Source organism: Lygodium microphyllum, chromosome 10 (assembly GCF_053477565.2).
Source record: "Lygodium microphyllum isolate KBCC chromosome 10, Lygodium_microphyllum_v1.1.10, whole genome shotgun sequence".
In the NCBI taxonomy this organism is placed as follows: domain Eukaryota; kingdom Viridiplantae; phylum Streptophyta; class Polypodiopsida; order Schizaeales; family Lygodiaceae; genus Lygodium; species Lygodium microphyllum.
Genome location: NC_141144.1, coordinates 80,961,704 through 80,977,832, shown reverse-complemented (window position 1 = coordinate 80,977,832; position 16,129 = coordinate 80,961,704). Strand labels below are relative to the sequence as shown.

General features: G+C 40.9%; 1 protein-coding gene across 2 annotated transcripts in view; it reads right to left on the bottom strand.

Moving 5' to 3' along the window:
- LOC148030213 (tRNA ligase 1-like) overlaps positions 1–16,129 on the bottom strand; it is a 222,489-nt gene that overhangs the window by 100,609 nt on the left and 105,751 nt on the right. For both annotated transcript variants that reach the window (XM_087686482.1, XM_087686483.1), the window contains one exon: positions 6,433–6,605. In XM_087686482.1, the coding sequence (XP_087542608.1) occupies positions 6,433–6,605 (173 nt within the window). The remainder of the gene's footprint in view (positions 1–6,432; positions 6,606–16,129) is intronic.

Here is a 16,129-nt window from a genome sequence, read left to right as displayed (position 1 = left end):
TAACCCCATGTATGGCAGCACTGCCATGATGCCTAGGCTACAAAGCGGCATATATGGTAATGCATCTATACCCCTTGGTGCTTATGGGCCTCAAGGTATGATTGATAATATGCATAACCCCATGTATGGCAGCATTGCCATGATGCCCAGGCTACAAAGTGGCATGTATGGTAATGCATCTACACCCCTCAGTGCTTATGGGCCTCAAGGAATGAGTGTTGGTCATGCAAATGCTTCATTTGGTCTTGGTCATGATGCAAATAAAGCAAATGCACCCTTTCTGGAAGAGCTTGTGCATAATAACATAGCGTCCAAAAGGGTAGCAAAAGACTATGGTGAGGGGGAAAAAGGGGTAAAGTTTGAGTCCTTCAATGGTACACAAGATAGGCTGAAAGCTTTGACTTTTACTCAGCAATTTGATGCAACCTATTCAAGAGACAACTTCACCGAATCCTCAAAGATTCGAAAGGCAGCCACTTTCTTGAAGGCGAATGCATTGCAAATCGTGGTCCATGCTCTTAATACAATGTAGAGCACCACCAACATGGATACAATTCAAGAAAATGTTTGCATCGAATTGGTTGACTAGTACAATGCAAGAATTTGAAAACATTATAAAAAGAAGTTTTGGATGGGTTGCCAACAGTAACTTCTTATTGTCTAATTCCTCTTCCTAAGCAAGTGGAAAAGTATGAATGTGGACTGCCTAAAGGCATAAGGGATTTTTGCATTAACTCCACCATGCCTAGCATGTCTCAGCTCAAAAAGACTGCTGCTACGACTGATGCTTTGCTGCGTGGGAAAGATTCGGGCTTCCAACAAATTGGTGAGAAGCAAATAAAAAGATTCACAGGTTTATAAAGAGGGCAGATCTGAAAATAGGGCTGAGAATTTGCAAAAACAGTAAAATAGACCCAATAAAATTGTTAAACATCGTAGGAAACTCATGGTGGCAAATAAACATTACTTTTCTGAGTAAGAGGGACCCATGGCATAGATCTGGTCCACGATCCTCTTAATGGCTGATGACAGTTTGAGACAACCCGAAGGTTGCATTACTAAAGTCCATGTCACCGTTGCCAATGTAGAATGCATTCTGGACTTTAGGGTCATTAGGTTTGCAGGGCGACCTAGCTATCAAGTATTGCTAGGCAGGCCGTGGATCTTACAAGTAGATTGTTAGGTTCGATATACCCATTGGGCAATTGATCTTTCGTCGAGGTGCTAGACATGTAGTAGTAGATGCCTATCTTGAATCTCCTTAGAGTGAGAGAGTTCATGTAAACAAACATATATTATTTGAAAAATATTGTTGACAAGGGCTACCACAGAAAAGCCAAATAGTAAGTATCTACGTCTCTACTTTGAGGTTAGTCTATCCTCTTTGAAGGTGTCATCAAGAGAATAAACTTGGCATGTGTCTCTAGGTCACGCACAATCTTGTAAGCAAGGTATTAGTTTGTGGATGGAGAACGTGCCTTAATGCATTTCTTATCCTGAATACTATATATGATCTTCTAGATATGAGTGGTTTCTAGAATGCAAGCTTGTCTAACAAAGCTTGCATTTTGTAACTTTGGCTTTGGTACAACCCAATGCCGCAAGGAGAAGGTGGTGCAAAGAGATTAATGGGAGAGAGTGTGCGTGCACAGAGATAGCATGAGGAGAAAGAAACTCAATCAATGGCTATGTATGTGTATGAACATGCCATATGGCAATTTGAAAGTAATATGGTAGATGTGAAAGAATGGATAAAATTGAGGGTAATTGTGCAGAGTAAGTTGCAAGTGGTGGATAGCGGGCTGCAAGGGGTGGAGAGCAAGGGAGCTAAGATTACAAAACATGACATGGAGAATGTTGCATATCAATCCTCCCAATCCCAACAATAACCTCACCGCAATCCCAATCCCAACCTTGCCACCAATCTTAACCACAGTCTCCTAAACGAAGGCTCAATTTTAATGGATTTTGATGAATTTCCCCTAAATTTTGAAAGAAATTTGGGTCAAATTGAGCTCAAATAGTGAAAAGTCACAAATATAACCGAAAATCAAAGAGAAATTTGAAGAATTCTTGTGAAATTTTAACCAGAATGATATCACATATCATGCCTAAGAATGAATCGGGCTTTAATTCAATGAAGAATGCCAATTTCTTGAAAATGCCCAAATTTTTTGAGTGAAAATTGGAGAAAATTTGGCCATTTTGATGAAATGCCCTGAACTGGAGTTAAATTGGAGCAAACAGAAAGCACAAGGAGCTGAAAATAAGGAAGATGCAAAAGAGAAGAGACCCAAAACTTTAGCAGGTTTGGTCCATGATGTAGTCAGTGATTAGCCCAATGATAATGCTACGGAGCTTTGTAGAGCATTGGGAAAAATGAGGGACCAACATGCGTTAATCTTCATTAATAATGGTGCTAGAGCCAATTTTATCTCCACAAACATGGCAACCCATCTAGGCATCAGAGAGGATGAGATGAATCCATGGGAAAATTTGGAATGGCATGTAAAGGCCATGCAAAGCCTATCACACTGCTCATTGGGAAGCTTCAGTTGAATACTCAAAGTTATGTGGATAGGGAAGACTTCTTCATTACACCAATTGAGGGTTGTGACGTTTTGCTTGGTATGCCATAGTGACCTAGAGTACATCAGTCACTCATTCTCATAACAAAGTGATTACTCTACAACATAGGGGCAAGACCCATACCCTTGATGTAAAACTTACAAGGGAATCAATCCTTCTTGTATCTGCTTCTCTTGTTTGAAAAGTAATGAAAAATTAAATTTCCATGTGCTTGGTCTTTCATAAAGTTAAAGATGATAATGTTCATGATGGAAATGTGACTAAGTTATAAAGATCTAACCAAGCTTTCTTCTCGGATAGGGTGGTAATTCCTTGATCAAGCACTTAATTATAGCAATTAGCAAATAAACATAAATTGAAATGCACAATTCACCTTAACAATCTTGGCCATTGGACACCCTATTGGCTCCAAAACTGGTGCTCCTTTTAGTATTTCTTTATCTTCAATTGCCAATGGATGCATTATAAGCCACGATTTCTAGATCTCTGTGGCTAATCCAAAAGCCCCTTGCTAGTCCAACAATCAGCAAAAAAAAAAAGTGCTCCATTTGCCCCTTGATATTCACCCAAGACTTACTCTAATTGGACCCCAACTAGCCAAATGCTACTCCAAATTTACAATGGATGGCTAGGCATCTGAAATACCAAACAATTCACAAATTTCGGGTGCTGATTTCAATGTACAATGCCTTATACTAATGGCATAGGTCCCAGGCTGGCTATCAAACCCTAATTTTTGCCAAGGATATGTATGGGTCCCCATAAGACATAGTACAAGTCGTCAAACTATGTAGATGCAATATCTTATGTACTTGTTCCCAATGGCATCCTCAAGGTGGAGTCAAGTCATACAACAAGTGATGTTGAAGGAGAAGTAGGCAGGATGCATAAACATAGCAATTTCTTTTTCTTTTTGTTTCCTGGTGTTTTTTTTCTTTTTTCTTTTTTTTTTGGGTGGGGGGGAGGTTGTGCGGGGGTGCCAACGGATATCTCCTTTGAATGGTAAGGTCATAGCAAGTAATCTATCATGCAATCCAAACTCGAACAAATCCCAATACACAGCAACACCAATCTGGATGTGACAAATGACCTCAAATGATGTGGCAGTATTGCAGGAGAGTGATCAGCAGCAACGACAAATCTGAATGATGACATCAATAGCTATATATGGTCTAGTAGACAGATGACCCACAACACAGGCTGATCAGGCAAAACAAACAGCTGTCTCAGCTCCAAGGTGACCACCAGCAGCTAAAATGCAGATCATCTGATGAAGGCAGCAGCAGCAAGAGGCGCAGCAGATGCTAGGTGGGCTCGGAAGGAATTAAACACAAGCTAATCTGATGACATGCCAGCTACACTGATCAAAAAAGATGTCATCAGTGTAGAGGGAGCTCGTATGCAGCAAGGTGGCCAGAAGAACAAATGCAGCTGTAGAGAGTTCTCTAGGGCAGGTTCCCTAGAATGAGGAATTGAGGATGCACAACAAATCCCAAAATGCAGCAACAGCAATTTGAATGTGATGAATGACCTCAAAATGATATGGTAGCATTGCAGGAGAGTGATCAGCAGCAAGCACAGATGTGAATGATGACATAGCTATACATGCTCTAGTAGAAAAGCAACCAGCAATGTGGCCTGATCAGGCAAAACAAGCAACTGTCCCAGCTCCAAGGTGACCATCAGCAGCTACAACACAAATCATCTGATGAAGGTAGCAGCAGCAAGAGGTGTAGCAGATGCTACGTGGCCTCGGCAGCAACTAAATGCAAATACATCTGATGAGGTGGCAGTTAGAATGCTTAGAAAAGAGGTCACCACTGTAGAGGGAGCTTGTGCGCAGCAAGACAGCCCATAGAACAAGTAAACAAAGTCATAGAGTCTCTAGGATAGGTCCCCTAGAATGAGAGATTGATGATGCACAACACAAGACACCTATTTATAGAGGATTGGGCAGTGCATTTGTCCAGTCAAAAATATATTTTTATTTTGATAATTTTGCATGAATTACTTTCATAGCAGCTAAGAAACTCTTTTCTTTGAATTTGAAACTTACAAAACGTTTCTTAAAGTACGAAACGTTTTTGAGAGTAAAAAACGTGGGTGTTTTTAACTTTTTTTATTTGTTTGGTGAGTTGGAACCCAAAAGATGGTTTTTTTGACAAAAACTAATGGGCAATGTTAAACATGATGATGATGATGTGTAATGCCTTGTAAGGGCTCGTGATTTTGGATGAGAGACTAATTTTTTTGTGATTTTGTTTAGTTATTGGACTTTGTCATGAGATTTGAATATTATACGACTTTAGTCTCATTTATGAGTTATTTATGATATATTATGATTCATTCTTGATTTTGACATTTTGTCAATTTGTTTTGAAATGAGAATCATGATGTTGCAACTTAACTCAGTCCATATCATAGATAGGCTATTTACATGCTAATTTCAGTTTTCTTTGTATAATATATATGAATCATAATGTTTGAGTTCTAAACCATAGTATGGCTTGTCCAAAGACTAGCTTTGACATAAGTGACAAGTCAATAATGGATCATGGATATGTAATGTATCATGTATTATTCTCAATCGACTCTATTATCACTCAAGCTCAATTAGCCATTCTTTGTTTAAAAGAGAGTTCCATAGAGGTTTAGAACCTCTTTCCCCAATCAAAGCTATTAAAAATCCCTATATAAAAAAACCCGCGTTTCTTGTTTTACCCCCTCTTGAAAGAAACTTGCAAGTACACCTCCTATAGCCGAGATATGATCACCATAGTATGTGCACTCATTGGTGTCATATGATGTCATCCTAAGTCACAGCTCCTCTGATGCCAAGTTACCATACATGGGTTACTGTCAAAGAAGGGCACCTATCTTTGAGTTGTGTGTGCTATAAAGTCCCCAACTAACAAAACATCTCTATGTTGGAGTTGCACAATATCATCATATACTAGTATGTAAGTGACTCTTCCCTCCTAAGAAGCATATGTGGAGCCCATGGGAGCAAAGTGGCATATTTCCCTATATGTCACTTAATATATGACAACCTACGTGACAGATTGCAAATGGATGGAAAGAAAGAGAGAGATTGGTGATGATTGTAAGAGAAATCATTGTTGTTTTAGCTGGGTTGTGAGTGATCAGATGGTAGACCACAGGATAGCTACACGGCAGATGATGAGCTAGGTGACTCCCAAAAGACCTGGTGATGGCTAGATGGCAACTGCCTCGAGGTGACATGGTAGGATGGGGCACAGCACTGGAGGGGAGGTGAGGACAAAGATGAGCTCAGTGACATTAATATCAGAGTTGACAAACAAGGGAGCAATGTTTAGAAGAAAGGAAGATCAAATGCATTAAATACATTTACCATGGGCATCTAACAAGCCCAACAAGTGATACACTGACTGATGTGCTGACATGTCACACAACAAGGAGGGAGTGCAACAAGATGGTGATGAGCTGAAACCTGAGGCCAAAGGTGTCAAGATTGGAGACAAGGTTGGCATGTCACAACTAGCTAGGGAGATAGAGATAATGTGTCAAGAATGGTGGCGATGTTGACAACAAAACTGACATGAAAATACATAAGAGGGACAGGCACACACCATGCAAAACATCAATTTTATAACAAATTTATAGAACTATTGTAACATCCAAACTCAATTTCAACCAAAAAAACATCTGTGTAAATTTATAATTCTAAAACCAAGACCCACCCAAATGCAAACATTTCTGATCCAGTGCTAGACCAGAAACTAGTAGGTAGCAGCCCATGATTAAGAACTTGTCCTAGTCAACATTGCATCATTTTGAAACGGCATGGAATAAGCTGTGCACCTTGTATGTTAAAAACTTCAATTTCAGCATCAAGTTCTCCGATTCATCAGCTAAAATATCTTGCTCCCCATTCTCCACATGCATGCTGTTGTTGAACTGCTCTGACAATGCAATCAACTCAGACTGCTTTTGACTGCTTCCACCATAGAATAGGTAAACGTCCACAAAGAAACCTGCAGGGGGGAATATCACCCTTAATCGAACACCACAGCTCTACCAAATAACAATTTTTTGACACTCCAGTGAACTACAACCATATTTTCATTGGATGCTTACACACCATTAACCAAATGACAAAATATATTATCATACCAGGCATAAGTGAATTAAACATGATACTCCAAAGGACTGCAGATGTGCTCTTTGACTCTAATATCTTAAATAATGGATGCATAAACGGTACAGTTTACTGGCCAAAGAAACAGATTTACTTTGTTTCACTGCAAGCTAAAGGTCATGACCTAACACAGCACGTGCTTTTGAACTCAAAATCATCAAAACACACATGCACAAAAGTTACCGTTTATATAGCCAAAGAAGCAAACCTGCTGGTTCCTACACAGTTAAGGGCCTTTCTAGTAATCAATAATTCTCCTCGGACACTACAAGACAATTATTGCTAATAAGGACTGGTCAACTTATCCATAAAACTAAGTTCAATATAGGGTTTATGTTAAGATCTCCAAAGACGGACACAAACCTTGGCTGTGGACTAAAGTCCATCTGTGTTATTAGGTTTTAACTCCTGTATCCATTTTTTTGCACCTTTCCAAATGTTGCCTTCACTTCCTTGACTCTCTAACTGCTGTGTCATAAGCAAGAGCTACAGTAGCTTGATCTATCAGCATGCAATAAGAGGGAAATAACCCATTATGAATCCATACTGTTGGAGCATAGAAATGTTGCACAAACTCATACTCCATGACTTATCCATCAACAAAGCCCCCCAAAGAATTTTTCTGCCACAAACCTTAGAGATGCACTCGTTCTGTGGGACCCTTCAAAGGTCTCAATACAGTTAAGAAATGTTGGAACTTATCATATGAAATAACATATTCATTTCAACCCACGTGTTCTAGAAGAAGAGAGGAAAAATATCGATCTCAATGGGCACTCAATAGTCGGACATTTGACAGATACCCTTATTCTTCAAAGAGCTGAACTCTATCAAGACTCATCTAACTCTCACCTACTTGGTTCATACTCTAGCTCCAAGCCACCAAGCGCCTCTCTCTCTCACAATCCCATGAAAGCAAAGAAAAAATTGTCGATGAACATCACTATACAGTGTCTAAGAAAGAAATGTTGGTTGTATAACATGCAAGCACTATTTGCACACGTTATTTGCTTAGATCAGAGGTTGTTGTACAAGATCTAATTGTCAGTTTGTGTTATTTTTTGAAAACAAATTGTTATAAAGACCTAAGAGATAGGCAAGGTCTCTATCTATAATTTATTTTCAAATTTTGCACATGAATGGAGAAAAGAATTGTGTTGCAGTTGCTTCACCTAGAAGAAGGCATAATTCCCCAAAGATTCCTACTTCCAAGGGTACAAGTTTGATCTCCCCCTGCCATATAACATGCTGATCTATACAGTTGTCCTGTAAATATGGATCCGAAAGACTTTCAGGATGTGTAGATGCAGTTAATGTCTGGTGACACTATTCCTAATTATGTTTGGAAGAACCACATGCTGTGCTATATGTGTGTGGGTATACCTGCTATTGTGGACTCATGCAAGACATATCTACTAGCCTTATCTAAGAAGTAACATTAAACTTTGCCAAAGAATGTTTAACTAAAGCACATTTGGCACAAGATAGCAAGATTGGTGCAGCCATTACCTATGCCTTTCAAAACATGTTAAAGGATAGCTGGATACCATTGCACATTTGACCCCATCACAGTGCATCTCATTTTATCCTTCTCAACAAAACCATCAAAGGTGATCAACTAGCACAATTGGTCAATACAAGAGATGCGTGCATGTAACATAGACCTTTGTGAGGTCATAGTGATAACAAAAAGCTAAGAACACAATCTCTCTCAAGTATACCCAATTTGATACCTCACATCACATTCCCTTCACAAAGCATCATTATTGGTGTCAAGTGCAACCCTCTCCACAGAGTACCAATTTCCTCTACCATCTCACTTGGCACATATTTCAAGTCATTGCACCTCCATTTAATTGATGCCTACAGTCCCACTATTTTCATTGAAATTATAGCAATTATTTCCAGCCATGGGTATAACATCACAAACATAGCACACACTTTTTATCGAAATGACAAAACTCAAAGCAAATTCTTCTACTTGTTTGCACACCGAATTTCAGTGTTCGTGAAGTATTCACCTATGACCTCTGAGAGGTGAGAGAATGCACAGAGATTGAAGCTCACTTGAGAGTACAGTTGACAGCGAAGAGAGTGTGCAAGACATGACTCCCAATGCAATCATCAAAGAGTGTAATGTGCAAGTACAAAGTACGATCCTTAAACCTTAGGGTTGCTAATGTGTGTTCACACTCAAAAGGTGTAAAACACGATAAGTGCCCAAATTGTGTAACATAGGCACATAAAATAAAAAAGAATAAATCTAGGTGAAAAAACCTCTCGTAAGGAGAGTAAGAAGTGCCCCAATGTCCTACTGAGAATCACCAACACTCCCTTGTGAGCATAGGCATGAGTCTAACCCAACAAACCCCCCTAGAGTGAAGAGTGATCAATATACAAGCATCATCCACCAAAGGAGATCAAATTTAAAGCATTGCGGAATGCTTTAAATTTGTCACAAGGAAGAGCTTTGGTAAAGATGTCTGCTACATTACAGGTGGTAGGGCAGTAAACAAGGCTAATATCACCTGCATGTAGTCTCTCTCTGACAAAGTGATAGTGGATCTCTATGTGTTTCGCACGTGCATGAAACACTAGGTTCCGTGCCACTGCAATGGCACTCTGACTATCAGTAAACAAAGTAGGCTCAGTGACAAATACATCTAAATCAGCCAGCAAGCGTCTAAGCCATACTCATTCAATTGTAGTAGTGAAAGTTGCCTTGTATTCAGCTTCACATGACAATGAGGCAACAGTGGATTGTTTCTTGCTATGCCAAGAGATGCAAGATGAGTCAAGCAAGAAACAAGTACCACTAGTAGAGTGACGAGAATCAAAATCACCAACCCAATCCGAATCACTGTAAGCATGTAGTTGCAGTGGTCCCCCCTTGGCATAAAGCAAAACCAAGAGTCCTAGTATCCTACAAGTAACAAAAAACATGCTTCACAGCTTCCCAATGTGACATGCGTGGCTGATGCATATATTTGCTCAGGGCTAAAACTGCAAATTGAATGTCTACCTGTGTTACATAAGTAAATGAAACATCCAACTCTTGGAGCATACATATGGCTATTAAGCAAATGACTCTCATCATGCAAGGACACCTCAAGTCCAGTCTCCATTGGTGTACAAACTGGCTTGCAATCCTATAAGCCAAACCTCTCAAGAAGTCTACCAATGTATCTAGACTGTGACAATCCAATGCCTCTAGCATCATGAATGAATTGAATGCCCGAATAATAGTGCAAAGGCCCCAAATTTGATATCTCAAAAGTTTATTGCAAATTTTGTTTAAATGCTGAGATCTGATTAGCATGTGTCCCTCTAAGCAGGAGATCATCAACATAAGCACATATGACCAAGAAGGATCCACCCTCTTTACATACATAAAGTGTAGACTCCAATGAGCTGTTTATGAACCCCTCGTTGAGTAAAAACGCATCAATCTTTGCAAACAAAGCTCGGGCAGCTTGCTTCAAACCATATAAAGCCTTTTTCAACTTGCATACCAAGTGTTTGGATCCCACAACTACAAAACCAATGGGTTCCTATACATACACTTCTTCTTGAAGTTTCCCATGTAAAAATGCAATATTTATATCAAGTTGTCATTGGATCCCTCACCTCACCCCCCCCTCCCCGACACGGCACACCCCCCCCCACCCCACCTCACCCCCTCCTCCCCCAACACGGCGCATCCCCCGCCCGCACCCAACCTCGAAAAACCCCGCTCCATCCACACCACCCCACCACGCCTCAAAAAACCCCACTCAACCCACCCCACCTCACCTCCCCCCCCCAACCCCACCTCACTCCCCCGACGACACAGCGCATCCCCCTCGCACCCCACCTCAAAAGCCCGCTCCATCCACACCACCCCACCACGCCACGGCACACCCCCCAACCTCACCTCACCCCCCCACGACGCGGCGCATCCCCCCGCACCCCACCTCGAAAAACCCCGCTCCATCCACACTACCCCACCACGCCTCCAAAAACCCCGCTCGACCCACCCCATCCCGCGTCACCCCCCCATGACACGGCACACCCCCCCAACCCCACCTCACCCCCCCACGAGGCGGCGCATCCCCCCCCTATACACCCACTTTGTACCAATGGCTTTCTTCCCAACAGGCAAGGTCACTAAATCCCATGTTTGATTCTTTATGATAAAATCAAACTCGGATTGCATTGTTGCCATCCAATGCACACTATGTTGTGGACCCTCAAAACATTCAAGCTCCTCATCATCAAGTGTATCTGCTACCATAACCAACTCCATTCTATATGCACCATCATGCAGAGGAGCTTACCTTCTAGTATGACCAGCAATAGGAGCATCTAAATGACTATCTTTCATAGTCTACAAATACCATCTAGGCATCTGCCTAGCTTCCTGACTGTGTACAAGCTCCTGCTGAACTTCATAATAAGCATCTTGTTGAACTTCAAATTCAGCATCTTGTTGAATATTCAGATCAGCCATAGGCTGATTTTCTGCATTACCCAAAGGAGCAACTCGATGAACATTAAGTTCACTTGTTGAAGCTACATCTGTATCACCAAAAGAAATGGGCAGCAGCCCTTTAAATACATCATTGGCAGCCTTATATGTATCAAAACCAACAAGGGAAAATTCTGATTTTTCATCAAAAACCACATCCCTACTGACAAATACCTTCTTAGAGACAAGATCATACAATCTATATCCTTTGCTCTCACTGCTATACCCCACAAAAATGCATTTAATAACCTCGATATCCGATTTCTTTCTTAGAACCTTGGGAATATGACATTCTGCAAGATACCCAAAACTACGAAAATGTCAAACAAAAGGTTTCCGACTATTCCAAACCTCAAAAGGTGTGACATTCTTAAATGCCTTTGTAGGGCACATGTTCAAAACATGGCGAGCACACATAACTCCTTCCATCCTGAAACTATATGGCAATCTCTTTGCTTTCAACACACATCTCGCCATCTCCATAAGTGACTGGTTCTTCCTCTTTGCAACCCCATTCTACTATGGAGTTTAAGCAATAGTGTACTAATGGACAATGGCTTTCTGCTTCAAAAAAATATTCAACATAGAAGACTTGTATTTCTCCCCTTGGTCCAAACGGAGAGTCTTAATCCTACAACCACATTGATTTTCAGCAAGTGCTACACTGCTACAAAAGCCAAAAATGCATCATACACTTCTGACTTTTTCACCAAAGAGTAGACATAGCAAAAACGAGTAACCTCATCAATGAAAGTGACAAAATACTAACAGCTACCTAATGACTTTGTCTATATAGGGCCACATACATCCAAATGCACAATCTGTAATCTAGTAGTTGCTCTAAAAGCAACATCGCAAGGAAAGGCAAAACTATGCGTTTTCCGAAAATACATCCCTCATATATATGATCAAGTAATCTCTCCAAGAGAGGTAAACCATCAAGCATTTGTGTATGCTACATAAGCATCAAACCACCATAGTTTACATGCCCCATGCGAGAATGCCATAACTTTGCATGTGACATAGCAAGAGTGAGAGTAGACACTAGATAGACCGACTGATCAACTGAATAAGCATCTAATTCATATAGTCCATGATATAAAGTGCCAGTCAAAACTAAAGTCATGTGTTCTTCATCTCTAACCATACTTCTATCATCATCAAATGTGACTTGTAGACCACACTTTGCCAAAGAGGAAATAGACAACAACTTCTTTATGCCTGGCACAAATAATGCATCTTGCACATAGAGAATAGAGCCATCAATGGATGTCAACACAATCTCCGCAATACCTCTAACAGGGTATAATACATTGTCGGCACACTGCACAGACTTGCCAATAGGAGCTACAATAACGAAAGAAAATAAATCCCTACGGAATGGATATGCCTAGAAGCACAACTGTCAAAGAACCATGTGCTCGCATCCTCAAGAGAGCTAAATGCTCTGTTAGCCCAAGAAGAGTCATAACTACATGTATAGAAACAATAGTCACGGTCTGCAACAAAAGACATGGACTCAGTAGCAATAGAAGGTGCATCAGAAACTGACATCCCTAACTCCTCTTTCTCCTTGGCTACGTGCTTCCTACATTCTATAATATAATGACCTCGCTTCTTGGCTTCTTGCCCTTTTTGGCTTCCGTGCCCCCCTATTTCTTGCTGCTCTATGAAGTCCCTGAGCTCTGAGGCATTTTTAGCTTCATTGCCCTTGCCCTTCTACCTTGCCATAAAAACCTACTTAGAGGCTATGATATCCACCCCACTGTTCTTTCTTTTTTTGCTCTTCCTCTAACAGCAAACTAACCAATTGAAGGAAACCAAGTGGCTATGGGGAAATCCTCGTGGTGAGATTCAAGGCCATATGAAATGCCAAATATGAGGGTAGCAATGAATTCAAAGTAGCAGAGATCAACTACTCATCCAAATAATACTCATCTACATTCATAAGCTGCTCACGTAAGTCCTGAATTTTATAGAGATGATCCTACATAGAATCACCTTCATCCATCTTCACAGTCACAAGCTCTTTCTTCAAGAAAGAGATGTCTTATTTTTTCCAGCAAGCATTTGCTCTAGGGTCAGTCATGCTTCTCGTGAAGAAGCTGTAGACCGAATGTGTGGGTGATGGACCGTTAAACTACCAATGCAATCAGCAACAATGCTTCAGCATCTCCTATGTCCCACGCCTTTCGTGCTACTAATCTCTTGGGAAGTGATTGAGCTGGAGTAGGTTGAACAAGCTGGGCAGGCTGAGTTGCCCTTTGTCCAAGTCCTCTTGGAGGAGGTGTAGCAGGAGCTACTCGCGTTAGCAGGGTGTTGCTAGCACTGGCGATAGTGACATGCTGGTTCTGGTGGCACAAATGGTGCAGGCAACAAGGCATCTGCTGGTAGCAACTTTGCGTGGCCAGTGGCTGACTGGAGGCTAGCGGGTGAACTAGGCAGACAATTGGAGTTGGACTGGCGGCGCCCAGGGAAGCAACTCTGCGCAGGGAGCTGACTTGCTGCTACTAGTGGAGCTAAATGCTGAGGAGCTCAGCTAGAGATGGTGGCCACTTGTTGACCTCCATCTATGATACCAAATGTGAGTTGAGAGAATGCACAAAGATTGAAGCCTAGCTGAGAGAACATTTGATAGCGAAGAGAGTGAAGGCACGCCTCCCAAAGCAATAATCAGAGTGTAATGTGCAAGTACAAAGTACAACCCTTAAACCTGAAGGTTGCTAGAGTATGTTCACACTCGAAAGGTGTAAAACACAATAAGTGCCCAAACTATGTAACATAGGCACATAAAATAAAAGAGAATAAATTTGGGGAAAAAAAGCTCTCATAAGGAGAGTAAAAAGTGCCCCAATGGCCTACCGAGGATCACTGACAACTCCTCTGTGAGTGTAGGCATGAGTCAAACCCAACATTTGTACATAGGAAAGCCCCTATCCAGGTTGTATATGGTGAAACCGATTCTCCATCTATCTTGAGGACAAAAGGTGAACTCTTTGCTACTCATCACTTTGGTGAAACTATATCACATTGCATTAGAACACGAGAAAAGAAGAAGAAACAAGCGAGAAAACATGGTCACCATATGAACCTCCAAAATGGTGATGAGATGCTCCTACAATTTAAAAATGCGAGACTCAAGAAGTTAGGAAAGAATCAAGTTATCCAACAAACACTATAGGCCTTTCAAGACACTAAAACCATCAATGATGTTGCATTCAAGTGAGCACTTCCCACGCATTCGAAAATACATATTGCTTTCCATCAGAGTTTGTTGAAACCTTCAAGGACATATCTCCTAATGAGCTCGTTACTCGTTATCGACTTGAGGTGGAACAACTTGAAGAAATTATAAAGCCAAAAATAATATTGCCAAACAGAGGAAGTGTCAACTTGCTAGTAACACCATGGTGGGCTGTAGTAACAGCAAGTAGTATTATCACATGCAAGGCAAATTGCTCACGTTTGGAGTCACCAAGTCACCATAGTAGCATGATTGCATGGGCAGCAATGCATTGATGATGTCAAGTTGTTTGATTTTCTTTTCGAACTAAGCCTTTTAATATTGCTGACATGGTGACCTGACTTGGCAAAACAGGAATCAGAAGTTTATATTATACAAGCCATTACTTTTGCCTTTACATCTTTAGATGCCGCAATTGCAAAAGAATACACATTAGAATGTAGTAGCTACTGGCTGCCATCAAGACTTAAGAGTTACCACCACCTCCATGGTTATGCAAATGTTTGTGTGAATCCATGCACTCTCTCACTATAGATTGTAATGAAGAAAAACAAGCTGCAAACATACGCCCTAGGAAAACTAGAGACTAGAAATGAAAGTTAACAACCTAAAGCACATTGGCTATCAGCCGGAAATAGAAACACAGCTAGGTAGGGTTCAGGCCCCTCCCCCTAGACAACAAGACTGAACACTTCAACAAGTTACTAAAGAAATGATCCTAGAATGCATTTAGGAGTTTTTTCCATTTCAATGTTTCCATTTTGCACTGCCAAAATGTTATTTCAGACAACTATGAGATACATAAGGAATCGGTGAATTTTTACAACAGATATTCTATAGGGGTTGGCTACAAATTCAACAAGACAGCATAAAGATAATTGGTGATGCCTACAAAAAGGCATTGAGATTGATCGACGGGTGCTCATGAGGATGATTGAGTGCATTGTCTTCATCAACATCAAAACAAGATCAATAAACACATCTTCCCCAAAGATCATGCCAAGTTGTAGAGCAGTTCAGATTGATCGACGGGTGCTCATGAGGATGATTGAGTGCTTTGTCTTCATCAACATCAAAACAAGATCAATAAACACATCTTCCCCAAAGATCATGCCAAGTTGTAGAGCAGTTCATAGAGGAGTACCAGGGGAATTGAAGCGTTCATGATCAGGGCAAGCAAAAGCATTTGTAGCTTCATTTTTGTTCAAGACTATTCAAGCCACATCATGGGCTCATTTGGACTCGTACAATCTCATATGTAATTGTTGTGAATCTAAGATTTCAAAATATCTTCCACTTTTAGGTTCTGTTCAAAAATTAAGAGCTAGTGTTGGTATCAGAGCATGTTAGAAGATAAGGCACCCCCTGGACTAGCATTTCTCACAATACAGTTGGTGCAATCAGTTCTCTCAGAGAGACTTGCACATTTCTGCCAGTTGTTTGTGTGCAGAGGTCAGTGCCAAGCAGGCAGGCTGACATTGTCACATTTATTGTAGCTGTCTAGTCAGCCAGTTTTAGTGGCATTCGGCCATATTTGGCAGGTCGGCCAAATCTGGCAGCAGTTGGCCAGATTTGGCTGGCTGATCTGCCATATTTCTCCCATTATTTG